General features: G+C 36.1%; 1 protein-coding gene across 2 annotated transcripts in view; it reads left to right on the top strand.

The window, feature by feature from the left end:
* The first annotated feature begins 16383 nt into the window (after nucleotides 1–16383).
* The window catches only part of LOC104223713 (peroxisomal ATPase PEX1), a 28703-nt gene continuing 18017 nt past the window's right edge, over nucleotides 16384–27069 (top strand). The window contains exons 1-6 of one of the 2 annotated variants that reach the window (XM_009775187.2): nucleotides 16384–16727; nucleotides 16840–17013; nucleotides 18560–18655; nucleotides 23829–24314; nucleotides 24845–25567; nucleotides 26737–26828. In XM_009775187.2, the coding sequence (XP_009773489.1) occupies nucleotides 23906–24314; nucleotides 24845–25567; nucleotides 26737–26828 (1224 nt within the window). In that variant the 5' untranslated portion in view covers nucleotides 16384–16727; nucleotides 16840–17013; nucleotides 18560–18655; nucleotides 23829–23905. Of the gene's footprint in view, nucleotides 16728–16839; nucleotides 17014–18559; nucleotides 18660–23828; nucleotides 24315–24844; nucleotides 25568–26736; nucleotides 26829–27069 lie in introns of both variants that reach the window. The other variant, XM_009775185.2, reaches the window with a different exon arrangement.

The raw sequence follows: 27069 nt of genomic DNA, 5'->3' as shown, positions 1-27069 counted from the left end.
AAATTACCCAATAACAAGAAAATATAACCAAACTTATTCAACATGAAGAGTAACCATCTTAAGCATGAACAATACGTGATAAGAGACACAATGGTTACAAGTATAAGGCTCATTTGCATGCTATGACCCAACAACAACGTATAGATACTCGTCACCACACCTATATGTCGTGCTCAATAATTAAACACGTAGAAAGTAAGACAACAACACCTATTCCATCAAGCTAAGGTTACACCAAACACTTACCTCGATTCCACGGCCAAAACCAAGCCGCAAATATCGCTTTCCCTCTAGATTTCACCTCCAATTCACTTGTATATAGTCATAATTAACTTAATAACATCAATAAATGCTAAAGAACTCAATTTTAATGCTTAATTATAGGTTTTCCAACATTTTCCACAAAAAGTCAAAAATCGACCCCGGGTCCGCTTGATCAAAACCCGAAGTTCGGACCAAAACCCGATAACCCATACACCCCCGAGCTCGGATATGAAATTGGTTTTAAAATCCGGCCTCAATTTGAGTTCTAAATCCCCAAATTTCTAAATTCTCAAATTTCACCCAAAAACACCCAATTTTCCATGAAAATCCCTAGATTTTGTGATGAAATCTTGTAAAAAGATGAAGTAGATTGAAAGAAATAAGTTAGAAATTGTTTACCTATGATTAGGGGAAGAACTTTTCTTTGAAAAATCGCCTATGGGAGCTTAGGGTTTGAAAATTTTAGAGAATGAGTTGAAATCCCGTCTAAAACTCTTTTTGAACAATCATAGTTATCGCATTTGCGATACCGCAAATGCGAACATTACATCGCAATTGCGAAGAATGTTCAGGCCTGCTATTATCGTAAATGCAAACATTTGTTCGTATTTGTGACATGTTATTATCGCAAATGCGATGATGAACTTCGCAATTGCGAAGGTCTTCTGCCCAGCCTTTTTATCGCAAATGCGATGCTCTGCGAAGCCTGCAGATCTGAAACACACCAGCAATTTTTCTTAAGTTCAAAACACTCCGTGGCCTATCCAAAACTTACCCGAGCTCTTGGGGCTCCAAACCAAACATGCACACCAGTCTAAAAACATCATACAAACTTGTTCGTACAATCAAATCGCTAAAATAACATCTTAAACAACGAATTTAATACCAAAACTCATGAAATCTTCAAGATAGTTCAAACTTCCTATTTTCTCAACCAAAGGTCCAAATCACATCAAATTACTTCCGTTTCTTACCAAATTTTACATATAAGGTTTAAATATTATAATGGACATGTACCGGACTCCGAAACCAAAATACGAGCCCGATACCATCAAGTTCAAACATTATTCAATTTTTAAAACTTTTTACATTTTCCAGCAAACAGTTTTCTTCAAAAATTCATTTCTCCGGCTAGGGACCTCGGAATTCGATTCCAGACATACGCTCAAGTCCCATATTTTACTACGGATCCTCCAGGACCGTCAAATCACGAGTTCAGGTCCGCTTACCCAAAATATTGACCGAAGTCAACTTAATTCAATTTTAAAGGTAAAATTAGCATTTTTATCAAATTTTCACATAAAGGCTTTCCGGATATACGCCCTAACTGCGCACGCAAATCAAAAATAATGAAAATGAGATTTTTAAGGCCTCGAAATACAGATTTGACTTCTAAAATAAGAGATGACCTTTTGGGTTATCACAATATAATACCTGAAAAGAACTTATTTGTGTAATTTTATGTGTGTTTTGATGCTCTTAAAAGGGGATGGCTAGAAGGTTATAGGAAAATGGGGATAGCTAGAAGGTTATAGGAAAATTATTGGAGAGTTACTAGTAGTTGTTGATAAAAACTGGAATAATCAAATATTTCATATAGCTTGGGTTGTTGTTGACCAGGAGACAAAACACTCTTGGACCTGGTTCATTGAATATTTGATTTGAGACTTAGACTTAAGAGATGGAGTGACTTAACAATTATATTAGACATGCAAAAGGTATTCTCTTTTAAATTATCTCTTCCTACTTTATAGTATAATTTTTTTTTGCATTTTATTATTGAATAAAGTTGTTGTTTTTCTTGTTTTGTAGGGTCTGGTTCCAACCATTAAAGAATGCTTACCTAATGCAGAGCAGAGAATATGTGCTAGACATATTTGGTCTAATTGGGCAAAAACTGGAGAGGGGAAGAAAGAAGAATGCAATTCTATAAATGTGCTAAGTCTTCATATGAAGTAAAGTTCAAAGAAGAAATTGCAAACATGGCAAACTTAGAAAGAAGGAGATATGTGAAGAATTACTCGCATATAACAAAGAATGTTGGTGTGGAGCTTATTTTTCTACATGTTCTTACTTGTCCTTAAATTTTACTTTTGTTAATTAGACTAAGTATAAATCAATTCCTCTACATAACTCTCAAATTATAATTTAATCTTTTACAATAAAAATTATCTGAAAGAGTGATTGTTTCTCTCTATATATATAGATAATAAATGTGCAATTGTTGCTTTGACGGAAATTAAGAAAGCGTTACATCGCCCTTATAATGAACTCTTTCAAGAATTGAATAAAAACCTGGAAGGTCTCACCAATTCGTAGCATGATCACAACAACAAACACAAAAAACTTCTTCCACCTAGACACTTTGCACCTATTGACTCAAATTATATTAATTAAAATCAGAAAAACCTAGACAATTCCATAGCATGAACTCAACAAGAAACACAATTTAACTTTTTCCATGTAACCAACTTTGCATCTCTTTCTTTTACTCTGTTTAGCAAACCATAAATAACCTTATTTACTTGAGCTGGAAAGTCATCATCATACCATCTAAAGTAATTGCAACCACGTTGTAAAATACAAGAAAGAAAGCATATGAATTAATGTAAACAGAAACAATAAAATGAGAACACCAAAAATGAAACCAACAAATGATTTACTTGTCAAATTTACACCCATAAAATCGACGATCTGGATTTCTTGGTGGCCATGATACTTTCACTTCAACTTGAATTCCACAAGAACAAATACTCATTCTATTGTGAGAAAATAATTTTCTTTAAGACATGGATTCACTTTAAACTTCAAGTTTAGATGAAATAAAGCCACCAAAAAATCCAATTAAATTTAATAAAGGAACCAAAAAATCGCAAAAGTTTGAAGCTTTCTGGATTCTCTTGGGTGCAAATGGTAGATGAAATCAGATTAAAAACTTTGGGAACTATTTTGAAAAGGACTTTTGAGAATGTAGATGAAATAATAGGGAAGGTGGTTGGGGGATTAAATATGGGACAAATAGTAATTTTTATTATCGTTGAAGGAGGTTGGGGAATTAAAAGCTGCCTTATGCGCCTACTAGGTGAGGGAACTCACAATATGTAACTAATCAGCTTTTGTGTTAAAATGATACATAATAAATAGAATTAGACTGTCAAAATGAAACAAGGTTGAAATAAAGTGCCAAAATAAAAAATGGTGTCAAGTTGAATGGGTTGTCTTTGTATTTGGCCAAAAGAAAAATACTAATGAGTTTATAGATTAAATAGATTCTTTCACCTAATAGGTTAGCATTTCGGATTGAGCTTTCATGTTTAGTCTATAACAATACTATACATTTCGATCATGCATACATTTATAATCACAAACTCATGAGAATGGATAGAAATGGAGATTCATAGATATATTTTACAAATTAGAGTGGTAAATTTAAACGAGCTATGGGATAATATTTTGAAGTTTGTATAAAAATACGTAACTTATAATTAATCGTCCTAATTATAATATATTACAAATTTTGAATTGTAACACTTTTAAACAAGCTACTAAATAATATTATGAAGTTGTAAAGTACATAACCAGAATAAATTATCCTGATTGTAAGATATTATTCGTACAAGTTTTAGATTACAATATTTGATTCAAATTAAGAGAATTTAGATTCATTTTGTCCTTAGGTAACGATAGTTAATACCTTCTACATTTAACTACTTTTTGGAGCATTTGATGTAACCATTAGCTTTCAATACTCTCGTGAAAAAAGGAAAAAAATTCAACGTTATTAATTAGCTAAATTGGATGGATAAAAAATAAAATTTCAAACAAGTTTAATAACGATTGAGTGCGCACTAATGCGTTATTATTTCAAAATTATGAATATTGCCACAAAAGGGGAGGTGATCATTTTTAGCTCCTTAGGCATAAAAGGTTTAGGGCCTTAAAATTTATTTTGATAGATGTATCGATGAAAGTTGTTAGATACGAATATTGACAGGTTTACTTTTAAAAGAAAATATTTAGAAAATAATATTTTGTTTAATATTAGAGCATTTTTGAGTTCAAATGAGTTGGGAATAGTGATGGTGGTGAGAGGTTTTATAGTGTGCCTCACACAACTGACATTAGTTGTGTTAGACCTCTTTTTATCTTATAAATTTATGGACATGCGTCTTATATTTTCGGGTCCATAAAATTATGAGCCTCATACAACTAATGTTAGTTGTATAAGGCACAAAATAAAAAATTTCCTCCATTCATGTCTGAAGCGACTCTAACACTCCCTTGGAATACGTAATTAATCTTGTAACAGGAGGTGTTTTACATAATATTGTTAAATTTTCTTTTCTTTTTCGCTCTTTTCTCAATTCATCTCCCACATTTCTTTCCTCTCAAATACTTGCACCAAATTTTTTTTTATTTTATGTCGCACACAACTGACACTAATTATATGAGGCCTTTTTTTTTCCTCATAATTTTATGGACTCGAAATTTTGTGGACCCAAAAATATAAGGGGAAGATACTGAGCTCTTAAGGGGACTGGTACGGGGAAGGGTATCCGGAAGGGGGGGGTTACCTTAAGGAGATTTTTGTTAAGGGAATTTAAGGGTATGGGGTAAGGGTACTTTTATAAGTACCTTACTAGTACCCCTACCGGTCCTAAGGAGAGGGATACTTAAGGGGGCGGTACAGGTACTTAGGGGTATTTCTAAGTGAATTTTTTAAAAAATATTATATTTAAATACAAACAAACTTTAATGGATGAAAAATATTCAGTATTTTTATTTTAATACTTATAAAAATAAAATTACATATATTATTGAACGATTTACGGAAATTTTCAATAACTTTTATTGATTCTTCACTTGAAATTGATAGCACTTATTTTTTTGCGTTCTTGTTGTCTCCGGTAGATAGTATTTCACTATAGACATCGTCGTCTTCTTGAATTATTTTCGGAAGGTCAAAGTTTCTTCTCTTCCATTATTTGAGCAAGTCTTTATTTCCTTCATCATTGCAAATATTATTTCTAACAGTTGTTCTAGAAAAAAAAGCTTGACAATCAAGATTATACGTTACTCGTATGTAACGCCTAAACCCAAAATAGTTAGGATTTGTTCAAACGAGGAACCCCTCCTTAGCATTATCCTTAGTCAATCTATTACACATTTCTTTAGAGAGATATGAGAGTTTTGTGTGAAAATTGAAAGAATGAAATGGAATATTTATAGTTCTAAAATAGGGCCAAATGTATTTGAACAAAGTTGGAGATTAAAAAATATAAATTAGGGAGTAGGGGTTGTTAGGGGGCTAGGGAGGCAAAAATAGCCATTTTTGGCGCTTACCATCGGCTATTTTAAAAAAATAACCATTAACTAATGGTACAAAAATGACTTTATTTTAAAAAAAAAAACCTTTAAAGGTACCGGTTCAGTACCTGAAGGGTACCAACCGGACCGATTCTACCGGTACTCTCCCAGTCCCCTTACCCTTTACCAAAATCTCCTTCCCCTACCCCCAATCTGAATCGATACGGTGTAGTACTGGTACCGATACCGGTTCGGGTAATACTCTTCTCTTAGACAACCCTAATATAAGTTCACAAATTTGTAAGATAAAAAAGGTTTCACATGACTAATGTTAGTTGGGTGAGCCACTCCATAAAACTTAGGGTCATTCGCAAAATTTAAATGTGAGATTTTCCGATTTGAGTTTAAAATATACTACCATAAATTCTTAAATAATATAGTACTTTTAAGCAAACATGTTAAATTTTCAAGATTATTTATATATATATCGTCAAGATTAATACAAATCTTGAACCCACTACATCCGAAATGGATTTTTCAAATAGTGTTAATAATGGTTGAAAATCAAATTAATTTTAGTCCGGGTTCACCGGCAAGAAAAATGATTTTAGAAGAATTTCTAAAACTCATATGGGCTGTTTTTAGAAAATGGTTTCATGAAAACGTGACTGCAGAATTAATACAATTCTTTAGAAATGATTTTTATGAAGATATTAGCAAGAAAAATAAGATTATTGCTTTTGTTCCTTGGTTTATGTCAAAACATGCTTATAACTATGTTTCTGTATTAGAGAGAGATTATACGTTCACAAATAGAAATATTGTTAATTCTATTTTTTCACCCCAATAATCTTTTCACATAGGGAAAAAAGATAAAATTATTTACTGCACTGCTTTTTCAAAAATATTTAAAAATGATGTTGCCACAATAACGGCTAAAAATTTGAATACCATGCTTGCCCAAAATAATTATACTAATATGTATGTGAGTATTCTGGGTGAACAGGTTATTAAGATTCATGAGAAGTTGGACAAGCTTATAGCTGAAGTCCAAAAAATCCAGCATAAGGATACTAAAGGTAAAGAGTAAATTGCTACTACTAGTATCCAACCACCTTCTGAGGTAAGAGACTTTAAATTAAAAAATCTTGATGATATTGAGGAACTTCTTAATAAAAAGTTTGGAGAATTTAGAGCTAACCCTCTAAGTTTAGAGCATGCGTCTGCTAGTGATTTAAAGGTAGATGATGGGATTAATAATATCTTTGAAAAATATGCTCGAAAACCATACCAAAAGGATGTTCTACTATCCTAGACCAACTCCCCAAGATGTTCTAATAGAAGAACAAGACAATGACCACTACCACCAAGGTTACAATGGGTCAGATATCTACGAATGGAATATAGATGGTCTTGCTGAAAGACAGATCTATACAACATTACATAGAATGCTTATGTACAGTACTATCTATAAGGTTAATAAGAATATAGATAGAGCAATAGCAGAAATGATTATTGCTGGATTTACTGGTCAGCTGCAAGGATGGTGGGATAATTATCTCACTCATGACCAACACTTTCAAATAATGAATGCAACCAAGACTGAAGATGATAAGACTGTTCAAAACTCAGTCTATTCATTAGTCATGAATATTATCGAACACTTTTCTGGAAGATAGTCTGATAATAGTGAGACCATTAGAACAATGCTCCAAAATCTAAGGAGTAAAACCCTCACATCTTTTAGATGGTATAAAGCTGTTTTCTTATCCAGAGTGATGAAATTATTAGAGAGTAATAGTACTCATTGGAAGTCTAAATTCATAGATGGACTCTCTCCCTTATTTGCTGAAAGGATTAGAAAAGTCCTCAGAGGCACAGGGATGAGTATCGATTATAATAATTACTCATATGGTAAACTCTCTAGTGTATGCACTCAGGAAAGTTTAGCTCTATGTAATGAGATTAAGCTAAACCAGCAAATTAAGAAGCATCGTCTCACTGAGAGACAACAATTAGGTGAATTCTGTGAACAATTCGCCATTGATATACCATCCAAAAGAAAGAAATCCCATAAAAAGGATTTCAAGAAGAAGAAGGGTTCACCGGAGAAACGGCATGAAAAGACCCAAAGAAGTAAGGCTTTTCATAAAGCCAGAAAAGCCTTCATTAATCCAAAAACCCTCAGGCATGTTATAAATGTGGAAGAGTAGGCCATTATGCAAAATATTGCAAGATCAAAGATAAAATCAAAAAACTAGACTTAGATGATCATATCAAAGACTCTTTATGTAAGATTCTTTTGAATTCTTCTCCAGAAATATATAATACTGATAAAGGATCTTCATCAACAAGTGAAGATCTAAGGGTCCTTCAGGAAGAAAGTTATACTTCATCCTCTAAAGAAGAGCAAGAATCCTGTAATAAGGGACAATGCTCAAATCATTGTTGTAATACCGACGATAAATTTTTTAATATTTACTCCCAATTTAGAAATTTTAAGATCAATGTTTTGTCAAATGACAATTTGATTGATCTTCTAAAGGTTATTAAAGACCCTGAATTAAGGTCCCAACTAATAGATAAAATTTCTACAAGTCCATAGGTAGGAACAGAGGTGGAAGAAATTCCGTCTCAAAAAAGGCCTTACACCATGTCTGAAATCAGAAAAATGGTGAAAAATAAGTCTCAACCTGAAAGGTTGGCTACTGTCCAAGATTTAAGTACTAAGATAAGTTATCTCAAGAAAGAAATCTCGAAATTGAAGGCTTCAAATGTAGCCTTAGATGAAAGAATTTTCAAATTAGAAAATTCCAATGTAATTATTGTAGATCCCAGTATTAAAATTACTGAGATAAATACTACTACTAGTTCTTCAGAAGAAAACACTGCTAATACCTTGCTTGCAGCTATAGATTTTTCTGAAGATGAGTTTTTAGAAAAACTCCAATATTTTATCACCCAAATATTTTTAATAAAAATAACTCTTTTTATCGATTACAATTTCAAAAAAGAGTTTGTAGCTCTATTTGATAGTGGAGCAGATTTAAATTGTGTAAAAGAAGGGGTAATACCCTTCAGATATTTTCATAAAACCACTCATCGTTTGAAAAATACTAGTGGTGGTTCAATGGGTATTTCATACAAATTACCTAGGGCTTATATTTGCCAACATGATACTTGTATCCCTGAAAGTTTTGTTTTAGTAAAAGACATTGATAGGGATGTTATACTTGGTGTCCCATTTTTTATTAAATTAATGCCTTTCTTATATTGGGATACAAAAAGTTTTACTGGTACTTACAATGGTAAACTATCACTTTTGAATTTATAACTGAATCAGTTCAAAGATTTCTAAATGATTATTTCTGATAAAATTATTTCAAAATTTACTCAAATTGAATTTTTAAAAAATGAAATTTGTTCAATTACCATTGAGCAGGATTTAAAAAATCCTAAATTGGTATAGAAGATCAATTTTCTCAAAAACTAATTTACTGCTTCTATTTGTGGTAATCATCCAAATCAATTTTGGAACGGGAAAAAGCATATTATAAGTCTTCCTTATGAAGAAGACTTTTCTGAGGATAATATCCCAACCAAGGCTCGGCCTTATCAAATGAACTTCAATTACTTGGAGTTATGCAAAAAGGAAATTGATTCCTTACAGCATAAGGGTTTAATTAGACCCTCAAAGTCCAAATGGTCTTGTACAACTTTTTATGTTAATGAACATGCTGAGCAGGAACGAGGAGTTCCTAGATTAGTTATTAACTATAAACCCCTTAATAAGGTGTTGAAATGGATTAGATATCCTATTCCTAATAAAAAGAATTTATTAGATAGATTACATGATGCCATAATATTTTCAAATTTTGATTTAAAATCAGGTTATTGGCAAATTCAGATATTTGAATCAGATAGGTATAAAACTGCCTTTAATGTACCAATATGAATGGAATGTTATGCCTTTTGGTTTGAAAAATGCACCTTCTGAATTTCAAAAAATTATGAATGATATTTTCCTTCCTTATACGGATTTCATAATTGTTTACATTGATGATATCTTGGTATTTTCAAAACATATCGAGTCTCATTTTAAACATTTAGATTTATTTAAAAAAATTATCATCTAAAATGGTTTAGTCATATCCAAACCAAAAATGATATTTTTTCCAAAATAATGTTAGATTTTTGGGTCATAATATTGAAAAGGGTAGGATTATTCCTATTAACAGAAGCATTGAATTTGCTTCTAAATTCCCTGATGTTATTACGGATAAAACCCAGCTTCAGCGATTCTTAGGAAGCTTAAATTATAATTCTCCTTTTATAAAAGATCTTGCTAAAGATACAACTCTTCTTTATGAAAGATTGAAGAAGAACCCAAAAGCTTGGACTGATAGTCATACTGAATCAGTCAAAATAATTAAACAAAAGGTTAATAACCTTCCATGTTTAACTCTTGCTAATCCCACTTGGGCAAAGGTTGTGGAAACCGATGCTTCTGATATTGACTATGGTGGGATATTAAAATAATGTTCTCCCATAGATAAACAAGAATATCTTGTTCAATTTTATTCAGGAAAATGGAATGAATCCCAGAAGAATTACGCAACTGTAGCTAAAGAAATTCTTGTTATTGTTAAATGTGTTATGAAATTCCAAACTGATTTATACAATCAAAAGTTTTTAATTAAAACTGATTGCCTAGCTGCCAAGTTTATCTTTAATAAAGATTTTAAACATGATGTTTCTAAATAAATGTTTGCAAGGTGACAAGCTCTATTAGCCCGTTTTGATTTTGAGATAATATACAAAAAAGAGTCTGATAATACCCTTTCTGATTTTCTTACAAGAGAATATCTGAACTAATAGTTCTCTATTTGGTTCTACAGATTATGAAGCCTACATATAGCCTCCTCGTGGAAGAGGAAAAGGAAAGGCATCTGTCGAAAGCAGAGGGAATAATATTCTCGCCCAAATGGGAAACCAAAAACTAATTGCTGCTAATATAGCAGGAGGTAATACCGATCATCCTTTATATAAGGAATTCATGGATTTTATACAATCCAAGAAAGATGAAGGTACATCATCTAATGTACCAACCTATTCCTCAGTCATATCAGAGGATAGCAATGAAAACCTTGAGGTTTATAACCGAAAGGATATAAAAGAGTTAATAATTCTTTTGGAACAATCCGACCTTAAATTGAAGGATAACCCATGGCAATTAATGGCCAGATACTTTGATACAGCGTCATACGCTACTCCTGCTTATAGATACAGGATGCACTATGAGATTATACTCTCAACAACAGGATCAACTGAAATTCAGCATTTTTATCATGCCAACACCAAGAAAACTTGTAGTTTTTCAAAAATTATTATTAAAAAGGTTATACCTGTGGATGAATGGGGTATGAGTACCCTTAAGGATCGTGAATATACTCATCCTGAAGGAAGAGAAGGCCCCATAAATGAATTACTGGGGTAATAAAAACAAGTTTAATAAAGTGACGGGCCCCTCCATTATTGAAGGGAATCTAGTTTTATAAAGCAGCTTGTCCGATTTTAATAATGTAAGATTCTTTTTTATCTTGTCGACCATACTTGTAATTATTTTGTCGGCCATTTTACTATTTTTGTTTTGTTTGTTTGTTAGTTGATTCATTATATAAGGATCATTTCAGTTTCTTGAGGAGGCAGGCGTTAGCCAGCACTCTCACCTCTCTCTAATTCCTCTATCTTGTACAAAATCCTCTCCTTTGTAATATATTGAGTTCTAAAATAAAATAAAAAGGTCAGTTGGCCACAAAACCAAGCGGTCTCCGGTACTGTTCTACTCCCTTCCTCTTGTATATTTTGTAATACTGTTAGCCTAAATGATAGGCTAAACAGGTAAGTGTTAAACTTAGTATTCAAGGGTCTTTTACTAAGCATGTTTTTGTAGCTAGGAGTTTACTGTATCACCCCGATGAGGTTTTAGGTTAAGGACTACATAGACCAGACAATTACCAATCTCGACAGTAAACCTTGGTTAGGCCAACCTAACCGGTGGTGTTCAGTTGGACCCGTTTAGGCAGGTGGTCATTGAAGGGTTATTAGGAACACCGTGGTTTAAGGTTTACCTAGCGATTAGTAATTAGCCAAGACTGGGGGTTCTTGTAATTTAATTCCTGACCTCATTCGGAAGCGATCCTGTACCCCTTGGTATATATATATATATAAATTTTATTTTGTGCCTCACAACTAACACTAGTTGCGTGAGGTTTCTTTTTTGTCTCATAACTTTGTGGTCCCAGAATTTTGTGGACCCAACTGTGTAAAGATATGGGTTCACAAATGTGTAGGCACACCATAAAATCACTTATATATGTAATAATCCAATCTTGTGATCTTTACCTGTCATTTTAAAAAGATAAACTTTCAGAAACCAGTGGTTATTAGCTAGTTGTAGTTACCATTTATTATATTACTTCCTATAGCTATATTTTCAGGTTTTTTAGAGTGTATTCGATGTATTTAAGGTACTGTATTTATGAATACAGTATCATTTTTAGGCATGAAACATGGAATTACAGCTAGACAAATGTCACAACCCCAAACCATCCCGGTCGTGATGGCGCCTATCACAGTACTAGGCAAGACGATTCAACATTTACAATATCGAGTTCTTTTATAAATTCATTTTTCTATTCAGATAAATCTCAAATCTCTCAGTTTAGTTTATATAAAATACGCAGAAACAAGTACGTAAAATACATTAACACAACCCGAATCTGGTGTCACTAGCCAAGAGCCACTAAGTACAACTCAACATTATATGCTTAATACAAAATAAGTCTGAAATATAAAGTACTAGGATAGGAAAGAGAAAAGCAGGCCTGCGAACGTCGTGCAGCTACCTTGCTAAATTCGGAAATACACGAAAGCTGCTGAAAGCTCTCACTTTGATGCTCTGGCACCTGAATCTGCATACAAGGTGCAGGGAGTAACATGAGTACGCCAAATCAGTAAGTAACCAAAGTAAATAAAGTCTGAATGCAGTGATGAGCATTTAAAATCATATGCATACTTTATCAAGAATCTCAACAGAAATATCAAAGTCAAAATCTGTAGTTCAATAACCAAATGTCTCGTAAAAACTCCAGTTTCAATGAAAATACTTTAAAGCATTTATTCAACATTTTTCAATAGAGGCTCAATATAAAAGAAGAGTGAAAACGGGAAAAAATCTCATAAACAAGCCCCTCAGGTAAAGTATCACTCATAAGTATAGCCCCTCGGGCAAGCCTCTCAGTCACTCGTGACTTAACTCTCGTCAATCAGTACTCACACTTAGCACACCCACTCAATAGATATCTTATACTAATAATAACCTCTGTGGCGTGCAGCCCGATCTATAATATATAGTCGACTACGCTCGCTGGGAGGGTACAGACTCTGGAAGGGCTACTACAACCCAAGCGCTATATCACTGCGGCGCGCAGCCCGACCCAACATATTGCTGTGGCATGCAGTCCGATCCATATATATATATATATATATAAATAAATAGTGTTGCGGTGTGCAGCCCGATCCACAAATATATATAATCCTTACCATCATGTCCTCGACCTCTCTCTCAGTCATTAATCTCACAACCACTCAGGCATTTCAGTGAAAATCAGGGAACTCATGTCCAAACAGTTTTCTTATATTTGAAAGTAGAGTAATGAAACTGAATCAATAATAAACATGTAAAATCATGATCGAGGATATGCTTTCAAATCAAAACAGTATGAGGAAAGTAGTAAAATACGCCTAAGGGTCCAAACAGTTCGGCACAGGGCCCCAAACATGGCATTCCGCCCAAGTTAACAGATTCATTTCTAAAACACATGGATATCATATAAAGTTTATCAAAATATGTAACTTTACAGTCGCCACAGGACGGACCAAGTCGCAATCCCTACGGGTGCATGCCCGTCACCTAGCACGTGTGTCACCTTATTTATCAAAATAGTATAAAATTCCGAGGCTTAATACCCTCAGACATAGATTTACAATCGTTACTTACCTCGAATCATATGAAATCCTACTCCGCGACGCCTTTGCCTCTCTGACTCGACCTCAACTCATCTCGAATATATCCAAAATCAGAACGCTAAGGGAACAAAGCCCATGCGAAAATAACCAAATTACATAAAAAAACCCGAAATTGGTCAAACCCGACCCCCAGACTCACGTCTCAGAATTCGATAAAAATCACATCAATAGAATTCTTATCCTTCCATGAGTCCATACATACCAAGAACACCAAATCGAACCTCAAATGGTCCCTCAAATCCCCAATTTTACCTCTCCAATTTCAAGCCCTAACTTCCCAATTTTTCACCCTTAATCTCATAAATTTCCATGTGTTAATCCGCTGAAATTCATCATAGAATCGAGTTTTAGGTTCAAGAAACTTACCTCAATGAAAACCCCATTGATTCCCTTTTCAAAAACCTCCAAAAAGCTTCAACTCCGAATAAAAATGGTGGAAAATAACCCAAATTTTGCGAAGGCAAGAATTTATATGTTCTGCCTAAGGGTTCCGCATCTGCGGTTCAATACCGCACCTGTGACCCCCGCACTTGCGACAAGAAGTCCGCATCTGCGGAATTTCACTTAAAGTCCCCATCCGCACCTGCGATCAAGCCACCGCATCTGCGGGCTCGCAGGTGCGACTAACCTTCCGCATCTGTGCTGCATCCCCAGCCAACTGGCCTTTGCTCTTGCGAACAAAATGCCGCTTCCGTGGCTCGCACCTGCGTTCCCCAATCCGCAGGTGCGGTTATGACACAAACACAGTAGCTTCAGCTGCAAACTCTATTTTCCAACTCTCCGATAATCATCCAAAATCATCCCGAGGCTCCCGGGAGCTCATCCAAAAATACGAACAAGTCACATATCACTGTTCAAACTTATTCCAATCTTCGAAACACTCAAAACGGTATCAAAAGACCAAATCACCCTCAGATTCAAGCCTATGGATTCTAAAACTTTCGAATTCCGTAACCGATCCAAAAACCTATCAAACCTCATCCGAATGACCTGAAATTTTGCACACACGTCAAAAATGATACAACAGACCTACTCCAATTTCTGGAATTCCATTCCGACTCTGATATCAAAATTTTCACTACCAACCGGAAAACGATAAAACTCTAATTTTGCCAATTCAAGCCTAAATCTACCACGTACCTCCAAAATACATTCCGATCACGCTCCTAAGTCCCAAATCACCTCACAAAGCTATCCGGACCATAAAAACCAAGGTACGAGATCATTTACTCACAAGTCAACTTCCAGTTGACTTTTCCAACTAAAACTTCTAAAAAAGAGACTAAGTGTCTCATTTCTCTACAAAACCAATCCGAACTCGAACCAACCAATGCGATAAGATGAAATGAAGCTGAACAACACATAAAAAAGCAGAAATGGGGAAAACGGAGCGGTAACTCATGAAACGACCAGCCAGATCGTTACAACTGATTTTTGTATTCAACTATATTCACGGCGTGAAACAAGGGATTACAGCTAGACAAATTATTGTATTCGACTGTATTCACAATATGTATTTGTGAATACAGTAACGTAAATAGCGCAATTCATGGTCTATTCAGTTATTTTTAAACGGAAATTGAATCAATTAACATAATAAACTCCCAATATAACTCAACAAACTCAATTATAACACACATAATTTGTATTTCCAGTTATAAAAAAGATTCTCAACCGAAAAATATCCCAAAAACATAGCAATCTTCAAAGTAAATATGCTAAATATTTTTCCCAACTGATAAATACAACAAAAACAGAGCAATTTGAATACATAAATTATATTAATTTAAAAAATATGTGAATACATTTATGGAATACAACGAGACAGTGAATACAATAAAATACAATGAAAAAAATAATGAATACAATGAAATACATGGAAATATAGCGAGATACATTGAAATATATTAACAGAAAATTCAAGTTGCTCAGCCCCAAACTCCGTCATCTTTGTTCAAGAATAACACTAATGTCATCTCGTCGAGAGGGCCGCGATTCTGACTCGAAACGCCACTGTTCCCTGTTACCATAATACCCTCACGTGTGCTTCAAAAACCTATTCGTTACAATTGAATTTGAATGGCACTTGTAGATTGGGACGGAAACCTCCAGATTGGGCAGAACCCTAGAATGACGAAGAGAAGAAGACACAACATACATAGCACATTGAGTTAATTCAACTTAATAGAATATAATAAATCATAAATTACAAATTAAATCATCACATATGTGCCATTTTCAACGTCCACATAAGTATGTTTAGGGTTGTAAGGGTATTTTGGTGGCCTTTTCTGGTTCTTGGCCGTATCAGATATTGAAACTTTTTGAGTTTTGTCCATAGTTGTTGACTTCACTTCTCTCTCCAGATATTGAAACTTTTCCATTCTTGCTGAAAAATTTCAGATTGAGAGTCAAAGCTACCCGTTTCGATCTGTATTTGGGAGAATTGTGGTTGTATTCATGGAAAAAGATTGGAGTTGAGGGAGAGGGTAGAGAAAAATCTGAAAGAATGAGATAGAAAAATAATACAAGGCATATTTTATAGCTTAAGAGTATGAGGTGACCATAAATAAATATTTGACTATAAAAATCAAAAAATAACTATAAAATATAATTTTTTAAACGAATATTTATTTAAAATAAATAAGATAATTATTAGCACCACGCCCTTTTTAAAAAAAAAGGTGAACCGCTTGCCCATCACATTTTATTGGGGTCGGGTCTAACAACTATCATCAATGATCAGCACACCTCGGGAAAAGCAATATTTAGTCAGCAATCAGTCTTGTTCTACCTCATCCTAAAAGCGATTCTTCTCACAATCCAAACATCAGATATCGCACTCGGAAAAAATGGAGTTGGAGGTGAGAGTCGTCGGAGGAATCGAGAGCTGTTTCGTGTCGTTACCAGTGAGCTTAATCCAGACTCTCGAGTCCACCACTGCTTCCGGCTACCTTCCTCCCATTCTAGCCCTCGAACTTCGCTCTCCTCAAAACGCTAACCAACTCTGGCGTGTTGCTTGGTCCGGTTCCGCTTCTTCCCATCCATTTCCTAATTCTATTCAGGTTCACACACCTCAATTTCTCAAATTTTGCTAGCGAGTTTAACTAATAACTGGAAATGTTCAATTTTTCTTTTAGTTTTGTGTCATTTATGTTGTTTGTTGTGTGGATGAAGATTGCAAAGCAATATGCCGAGTGTATTGGATTGTCGGATCGTGCAGTGGTTCGAGTAACAGCACTGTCTAATTTGCCTAAAGCTACTATGGTTACCATAGAGCCTGATACTGAAGATGATTGGGAAGTTTTGGAACTTAATGCTGAGCATGCCGAGCAGGCTATTTTAAAGCAGGTGCTTATAATTACTATGTGTTATTGATTTAGAATGTGTTGTTTCACTTGTATACTGTTTTTCCTCGTTTTTTTTAATAACCGTGGTGCCCGGCCAGCTTGCGCGTACCTTGACTAATTCTTTGGTAGACCAGATACTTTGTCTACCAAGGCTTGGGCAGATGGAAGAAATCACCTAGTGGTTTTTGGCAAAGAAAAGTTTTTCCTCGTTCTTGTGTATCATATGTTTTAGTATTTACTGGTTTTCCTGTAGCTTTTGCTTATAAAAGGTTAAACTTTAAATGCAATGGATAATAAACTACCAGGATATTATCTTTTATGTGAACCTTATCGATCACCTTAATCGTGATATTAAAATTTCATAAGGATGCGATGCATAGGACAAATGACATTAGTGTTTAAGCCAGGTTGTTTTCTAGCAAACTGCTTGTTCCCCTAAATATAAGTTAAAAAAGAAATAAAAATTACAGAGGGCATGACCACCATTAATGGGATTTGTTGTTGGGGCAGGCAGAGAGGTATAGCTGCACAGTGATATGTTTATTTGTATAGCTGCACAGTGATTTGTTTTTGTCTGATACAATAATAAACCTCAATTCATACAGTTTTTAAAAAGGATTCAATTGAATTAATGCTGTGAACTATGGACATTTCTAAGAGAAATGGGCAAAGGATAAGAGACGCTTATGGGTTTTGGTTAGCATAAGGCAAAATATGCCTTTCATTCCTAACTAGCTTAAAACAAATTTATGAAAGATCGACCTGTTTTGATGATGTGGTTCTTAGCTCAACCCTGTGTTACCTGCGAAAAAAGAATCATACCTTGGTTGCTGACTGTCATCCTTTCTCTTTGCTCTTGGTTTTTGGTTTATTGCTTAAAGTCCAGCTAGAAAGTACTAAAAGTTTCATTTAGAATAAGCATGAGCATCTTTAATGTTACTTGTAGGAGGGAATGCTTGAGATTGTTTCAGATCCTTCTTACTCTCTAGAATTGACTGGTTGTTAACACAAACGTAGTACTTGTGTTGATTGGAGTTGTAGTTACTACCTGGAGTAGTTGAGGTGAGCAAGTTGGCCAGAGCTCCCCAGTTATTTAAAAAACAACAAAATGAATCCCATTCCCGGAGAAAAAGGAGGAAGATACTTGTTTTAATTTTGTAAACATATCAAAAGACCTACTGAACTTATGTCATAACATACTCTTTGTGTTTCACACTAAATTCCACATTTCTCATCTGGGTCGTGCCAAATTAGTATCCAGTTTGATCATTTAGACCATATTACCACCTATTATACCCATTTCTAAAGTTTTTCCTGGTTCCGTACTTTCGGTTCACTCCCCTAGTTAAATCAGAAAAGATAATCTATCACCTGGCCTATAAACCCACTTCTTGGAGGTTAATCCATGTTCAAGTTAGTTACTATTCTGTCTATAATTTTCTTTCAAGAACAGTGTAAAGTCAAACACCATATTTAACTTGAAGCCATGGGAATGATACTGTTTTCTTGAAGTTGACCAATACTCAACCATTGTGTATTTTATGCAGGTTGGTATTGTCCATGAAGCAATGCGATTTCCTTTGTGGCTGCATGGGCAAACAATTATTACATTCAAAGTTTTTTCAATCTTTCCGCTCACACCGGTAGGTAAGAGGATGTTAATTCCTTGGTTGATGTATGTGATTTACTGCCTATCATGCTCTATTTTTTGATAAGAACTTGGCTGCTAAACTTGGAAGCTTGCCCCATTACTGGAATATAAAGTTTCGAAGGAAGATGCATGTTTTGGAGCTCAATGACTACTTTCTTTCATGTATTCTCTGACAATGTTGCCTGTATCTTTGTATTATGTGAGAAGGCACGGGAGAAAATATGATATATATTGATATCTTGTATGTGATGCAATGCAAGAGGTGCTATTTATAGCTACTCTATACAAAGGGGATACTACTCCTATTCCAATGTGGGACAATTACATAGCTATCTCTAACACTCCCTCAAGCCGGAGCATATAAATCATATGTACCGAGCTTGTTACATATATAATCAATGCGAGGACTAGTGAGGGACTTGGTGAAAATATCTGCAAGTTGATCATTCGATCTCACAAACTTCGTAGTAATATCTCCTGAGAGTATCTTTTCTCTGACGAAGTGACAATCAATCTCAATGTGTTTAGTTCTCTCATGAAACACCGGATTTGATGCAATATGAAGTGCAGCTTGATTATCGCACACAAGTTCCATCCGACTGATTTCACCAAATTTCAACTCCTTGAGCAATTGTTTGGTCCAGACTAGTTCACATGTTGCCATAGCCATTGCTCGGTATTCTGCTTCTGCACTAGACCGAGCAACTACATTCTGTTTCTTACTTTTCCAGGACACCAAATTTCCTCCTACTAAAACACAATATCCAGACGTAGAACGTCTATCAGAAGGTGATCCTGCCCAATCAGCATCCGAGTACCCAACGATCTGCTCATGACCTCGATCCTCAAACAGTAATCCTTTACCTGGAGCCGATTTTATATACCGGATAATGCGGACAACTGCATCCCAATGACTATCACAGGGAGAATTCATAAACTGACTTACAACACTCACAGGATAAGAAATGTCGGGCCTAGTCACTGTGAGATAATTTAATTTACCAACCAGCCGCCTATAGCTTGCAGGATCGCTAAGCGGCTCCCCTGTCCAGGCAGAAGTTTAGAATTCAGATCCATCGGCGTGTCAACAGGTCTGCAACCTGTCATCCCTGTTTCCTCAAGAATGTCTAACACATATTTCCTTTGAGAAATAACAATACCTGAGCTAGATTGAGCAACCTCAATACCTAGAAAGTACTTCAATCTGCCTAGATCCTTAGTTTGAAAGTGCTGGAAGAGATGCTGCTTCAGATTAGTAATACCATCCTGATCATTGCCCGTAATAACAATATCATCAACATAGACTACCAGATAAATACATAGACTTGAAGCAGAGTGGCAATAAAACACAGAGTGATCAGCTTCACTACGAGTCATGCCAAACTCCTGGATAACCGTGCTGAACTTACCAAACCAGGCTCGAGGAGACTGCTTTAGACCATAAAGTGACCGACGCAAGCGACATACAAGGCCACGAGACTCCCCCTGAGCAATAAAACCAGGTGGTTGCTCCATATAAACCTCATCCTCAAGATCACCATGAAGAAAGGCATTCTTAATGTCCAACTGATAGAGGGGCCAATGACGAACTGCAGCCATGGATAGAAAAAGGCGAACTGATGCCACTTTAGCCACTGGAGAGAAGGTATCACTGTAATCTAGCCCAAATATTTGAGTGTATCCTTTGGCAACAAGACGTGCCTTAAGTCGATCAATCTGGCCATCGGGACCAACTTTGACTGCATAAACCCAACGACAACCAACGGTAGATTTACCTGAAGGAAGAGGAACAAGCTCCCATGTACCACTTGTATGTAAAGCAGACATCTCGTCACTCATAGCCTGTCGCCATCCTGGATGAGACAATGCTTCACCTGTAGACTTAGGGATGGAAACCGAGGACAATGAAGATATAAAAGCATAATGGGGAGATGACAGACGATGATAACTCAAACCAACATAATGAGGATTAGGGTTTAGTGTGGTCCGTTATACCTTTTCGAAGTGCAATCGGTGTACTAGGAGCAGGATCCGCAGTAGGAGCCGTGTCAGGTGCAGGACGAGAACCAGATGGGCCTGATGTAGGGCGCGAACGACGATGATAAGTCAAGAGTGGTGTTCCTGTGGCTGGGGAACTAGGAGGGATAACACTGGACTCCTCAAAAGTTGGTATGGGTGAAACCTCTGTGGTTGAAGGTGGAGGAGGATTACTAAACTCCTCAAAAGTCGGTATAGGTAAGACCTCAGATATGTCATGGTGGTCAGCAGAAGTGACATCAGTTGTGAAGAAAGGTTTAGACTCGAAAAATGTGACGTCAGCTGACATAAGGTACCTATGAAGATCAGGTGAATAACAACGATATCCCTTCTGAACACGAGAATAACCAAGGAAGACACACTTGAGAGCACGAGGAGCTAACTTATCTTTCCCCGGGGCTGACACGACTCACAATCTAATCTAGACAAACTGGATAAACTAGGCACCATCTTTTGAAGTTTGGATAAACTCGGATGTCCTAAACGTCTGTGGATTAGATCTGGAGGATCTGTAACTAGACATGTTGTGGAAGGACTGAGCGAGTTAAGGTAGTAAAGACCTTCTGATTCACGACCTGTACCAATTGTCCGTCCCGTACTGCGGTCCTGCATAATAAAAGAATCATCAATAAAATATATACCACAATTGAGGGCACGAGTCAAACGACTAACAGATGCAAGACTAAAAGGACAACCAGGAACATAAAGAACGGAATCTAGGGTGATAGAAGACAATGGGTTGGCTTGTCCAACTCCTTGTGCCTTAGTTTGACATCCATTGGCTAAAGTAACAGTAGGAAGAGACTGTGAATATACAATATTCGACAAAAGTGATTTATTACCAGAGATATGATCAGAAGCGCCTGAGTCCATGACCCATGGTCCAAGAGTACTAGACTGGGAAACACAAGCAAAAGAATTACCAGCAATAGGAGTGTCAGTCTGGGCAACTGAGGCTACTTGTGGAGATGTTTGCTTACTTGCTCGATACTGAAGGAGCTCATTATATTCTTCTTTAGATACAGAAAAGCCCTGGTTACCTGTAGTCTCGCTCTGAGCAACGTAGGCATTTTTGGGTGGACGACCATTTAAGGAATAACACATTTCGCGAGTGTGTCCAAGTTTGTGACAATAAGAACACTTGGGTCTAGATCTCCCAAAACGACCGCCTCCTCGTCTATTCTCCATAGCTTGAGATGCCCGAACATCCACTCTCTGAGATGCAAGAACAGAGGAATCAAGTATCTGTGATGAAATCACTGGGTGACTTGGTGCTGCAGCAAGGCGAAGTAGTCGAGAGAATAATTCATCAACTGTAGGGACAGTCAGACTCGCCAAAATCTGGTCTCGTACTGAATCAAGATCATGAGGAAGTCCAGTGAGTGTAAGAACTAGAAACATTTTCTGTCGCTGCTCTTGTTGTTTTGACTCACTAGCAGAAACTGACATCAATGTCTCAAATTCCTCCATGACTGCCTGTACCTGACCCAAGTAAGTAGACATATCTAATTCTTGCTTCTTTAAGTTTGTCATCCGTGATATCACATCATAGAAGCGAGATATATCATTAGTGTATAACGTACGAGCCTTTGCCCAAACCAAATAACATGTCTGGAATGGCCGAAACAAAGGCATCAACTTAGAATCAATAGAACGCCACAAGATGCTACATAATTGAGCATCAATTTTTGCCCAAAGCGCTATCGCCTTTTCATCTCCTTCGCTAGACTGTTTAATCAGATGATCTTGCACACCTTGACCTTTACACCACAACTCGACAGATGAAGCCCAAGCTAAGTAGTTTGAACCTCCCATTAAAGGTTCCGAGGTAATCATAACATTAGAGTTTCCAGAACTCATGCTTTTAGACCCAAAAACATCAATTCCCAAAGACATCTTGTAAATTATTACCAAATAAGAGAAATAATCAACTGTAATCCACTGAAAATAGAGTAAGGAACGCTGAACCAGAATAGGAAACTACTGTAGTAGTTGGAAAGTTACTGTTGCAGCCGGAAAATATTCAAAGTGGTCGGAATGAAATAAAAATAGTAGGGGTAGGATCGGAATTACAAGGGAAACAATCTGTCCTGAAGAGTCGTCGCCAAAAAATGGCCGGAAGGTGGGCCACGCAACGTTGGAACTTCGCCGGAAAATTTTCTTTGGACAGCTACAGTACCGCCGGAGATTTTCACTGGGATTTGGTCGCCGGACAGTGACTACTCTTGTGGTAGTGTTGGATTTTGTGCACAACACTGACCGAGACAAAGCAGACGCAAAACAACTTTGAAAGTTGCCGGAAAAAAAGAGTTCCAGTGACTGATTTTACTTCCCGGAATCGCTGGAATTTATGCACAGCGATAAATCTCTCACGATAGCTCTGATACCATGTGAGAAGGCACGGGAGAAAATATGATATATATTGATATCTTGTATGTGATGCAATACAAGAGGTGCTATTTATAGCTACTCTATACAAAGGGGATACTACTCCTATTCCAATGTGGGACAATTACATAGCTATTTCTAACATATTACATACCGGAAAGAGAAGATAATTGCTGGTATCTGTTACCGGGGCCTATCATTTACTAATACCACGGATTAAGGCTTTTATTTTTGTATAAACCGATAAATCCTCAAGGCTAGTGGAGCACAGTTCAAAACTCGGTGGATAATGGGCTTGCGGTTTTTGTCTACAGTAGGGTTTGAACACGTGACATGCACCTAATTCATACATCACAAGTTGCTCTCTCACCATTAGACCAAAGCCCTGAGGCACTATGGATTAGGCTTCTTATTTTCATTTAATCAAGTATCATTTGTTTTATCTCAAGGCTTCTATTTGCCTTCATTTAATCAAATATCAATCCTTATACAAGGAGGGAAAGAAGATAATGATATATAACAATTTGATATATGCTGCATATTTGCAGTATGCTTGCTGGAGTTTTTTCCTTTAGCCCCTCTCCTTTTTAGCGTCAGGTTTGTTAAAAGAAAAAAAAACTCAGGTTTGTGTCAAATGAGATCAACAATAGGAGGACATGTATAATGTTCTTTTCATGTGCTTAATATGGTTTTTGAGAACTTCAAAATCTTGAAAAGCTGACTTGCCCGGTTGTTATCAGTACAACTTGTACCAGGAACTGAAGTTGCTGTTGCTCCAAAAAGGCGAAAAAGAAATATTAGTTCAGGTGAGGATTCCATGACGCAAGATGATAAGATTTCGGTCTCAAAGGCACTATTGAGAATCCAAGATACTGGTGATCAATGTATTCATAAATACGAGGCTGATGGAGTTGAGATGAGAGTGGTTTTGACCTCTGCTATCTTCATTCATCCAGAGACAGCCAGTATATACACTTTTGAACCTCTTCAGACTGTGGTAATAATTCCCAGATTGCTTCCCAAAGAGACCAAGAAGAATCAGGAGACAGATAGCCGTAGATTGAAAAATAGTGTAACTTCAAAGGAAGTGAAAGTAGGGGGTGCACCTGACAAGCACGATATCCATCATGCAATGGTTCGTCTAATATTTTCAGAATCAGTGGCTAAAGGACATATAATGCTTCCTCAGTCTCTTCGGCTTTATTTGAGAGCGGAGTTACACTCATGTAGGTTTTTCTTTGCAGAACTAAATTGATGCACCAATTGCAGAGAAGCTGGTGTTATCTAACAGTTCAATTTATTACTCATTATTCGGCTCAGACTTGTTGGTATTTTATGAAGCAAGTTACTTATATTATCATTTCTTATTAATTTGTTTTTCATATACCATTTGAACTATTCTATTGTTTGCAAGAGTTTTTTCTGGTTTGTCACCCATACCTAAGTATGATCCAACTTCCATAGCAATTAAAAAAAATATGATCCAACTTCCATAGGAAACAGAAAAATAGGGAAGATCACATTCATTTCTTCCATTGGTTCATTGATTGATAATTGTCCAACTTGCTAATAGCCACTCCTTTAAAACCCCTCTTGTCAAAAAAGCAACGGAAGAACCTCAAAAGAATTGGACATGTTACCTGACTAAAATGTTTCTCCTATCATGTCCAGGATTCTATCAAGAATAAATTGGTTTGCTTGCAATTATTTCACCTTTTTTTCTTACTGTAGCTCTGAAAAATTACTTTAATTCCAGGTGTTTATGTGAAGAGATTCAATGTCAAATTGAAGAAAGAGATTCCTTTAGTTTCGCTTTCACCTTGTGAATTCAAGGTACTCCAAGAGAATGGGGTTTCTGAAGAAAATAATGCTGAAGTTTTGGGTAACAAAAAGAATAATAAAATAATAACAACACTTTTCAGAACCAATTCAGACATTGAGATGGGTACTATTGACTGGTCAACCCATGAGAAAATTGCCACAGCCTTTTCTTCTGAATCTAGCAAGGAAAACAAAGAAACGAGCGTCAAGTCTGATATGAAAAAGGGCATTGCAGCTCTTTTGCATAGATGGTGTCTTGCACAACTACATGCTGTCACGCTAAAGGCTGGAGTGGAAGTGAAATCATTGATTTTAGGAAACACAACTTTGCTTCACTTCAAAGTGAAAGATGACAGATCCATAAAACATGGTGTCCAAACAATGAATGGTGGAGAAGCAGCACTAGATGTTGTATATGTGTTGTCAATTTCTGATGAATCAATACATGACGAAAAGATTGATGCATATGAAGTTGCATTTGATGAAGGAAGCAAGTTAACTACTACTCCCGAAAGTTCAGAACCTTGGCTTGGAAAGCTTCAACTGGGCAATGGTCTCTCCATTAGGACTGTCAGGGAGAAATGCTTCGCTAAAAGCACCAGTCTTACAATTTCTTCATTAGACTGGATGGGAATGGCTGCATCTGATGTGATCAATAGTAGGTATTTCCTCGTTTGATTAGTGTTAAATCATCTAATTGTCTGAACAGAACTCTAAATGCATTGAGATTTATAGGAGCTGTATAACTGCAAATTTTCTACCCTTCTTTAAGGACATCTGCCTTTTACTGTGTAATGAAGATATATTCCAACAGTAACTTTTTAGTAAAATTGTATGAGAAAATTATGCTTATTTCCAAAATGCAACATGCCGAATTGCCTTATAGGTAAGTAAGGCTTGATAAGCCGGAGTATGTTTGTGTAAGAGTAAGGGACAGCACACAAAGGGAAAAAGGAAGGGATAAATAGAGTATTGAAGGGATTGATGACGTGAATAATTTGGAAAGGAAAGAGGTAGGCATATGAAGAGAGGGAAGCAGTACATACCACTAGTTGACCTGGGAAAAGAAATTTTGGGGTGGTGAAAGACACTTTCTTCTGTCCAGGCGTTGGGACTTTGGTGATAAAGTTGCTTTCATGTGAGATGGAGAGGTAGAGAGCTTTCTAACTATTTCCACGTTAGCAGATGGCTGTCACGTACTATGTATGATAAAAGATGGTTTGGGTGGTCGTTGAGTACTGGAATAAGTATTTAAGCTGCAAAATTTTCCAAATGGGAGAGCATGAAGTGCCAAATGCTGGAGGAATACAAGAATGCAAAGTGCAGTTTATGGTACTTGAGTACTTCTTTGTTTTCTGATACTTTTAGGCTTTTAGCAATCTCAGTTTTCAAAATCCCATTCTTATTAGTTGATGGAGAATAAATCCACATAATAATAACCAAGATGCGGTTGGTGGGTAAAGAGATGGAGTAATACTTTCTGCAGTTTTAACTGCCAGTGCTAAGTTATCAAATCCATTGACAATTTGACATCAGTGAAGATCTTGAAAGGTTTCAGCTTTAACTGAAAAGATTGTGAACCATATTTGTGTTATGTAAGTCTGCAGTATGTCAAAGAGTTGCGCATGCATTTATTTCTTGTTTTCTGCCAAGCTAATATTGTGACTGGTGATTTTTTTTTTTGTATTCAGTTAAGTACTGTTTTTCCCCCTTGGAAAAGGGGAAAATTTCCAAGGAAAAAAAAATAGTATTTAACTGATTAAAAAAAAAAATTCATCACTTGCATACTCTTTTTTTCCCTTGGCTGAATGCTATCATTACTTGCAGGGTTGGTAGTTCTGTTATCTTCAGAGTCTTGGATGTTGTCCAGTGCTTATGATTTTCCGCTGCCAGGACATATTCTAATCCATGGGCCTTCTGTGAGTTCCCTTTTTCCAGTTCCTTTTTGTGTGTATTTGCTGAATATTTGGATGTTGAAATCTCTGGAGAAGCTTGAACGTGACTAGATGGTTTACAAGCTACCTTTATGGTGTTTCCTTTTCGTTTGTGTTTTCCCCTCTCTCTGCTGGTGTAATGTTTGGTTCCTTGAGAGATGGAATAGTGTAGGAAATATTAAGCAATTTGTCTCTCCTTTCATGCTTTCCAAGTCAAAGGGGAAAG

The sequence above is a fragment of the Nicotiana sylvestris genome, chromosome 4 (assembly GCF_000393655.2).
Source record: "Nicotiana sylvestris chromosome 4, ASM39365v2, whole genome shotgun sequence".
In the NCBI taxonomy this organism is placed as follows: domain Eukaryota; kingdom Viridiplantae; phylum Streptophyta; class Magnoliopsida; order Solanales; family Solanaceae; genus Nicotiana; species Nicotiana sylvestris.
Note: the sequence above shows the minus strand (reverse complement) of the source record. Positions and strands in the feature narration are given on the sequence as shown.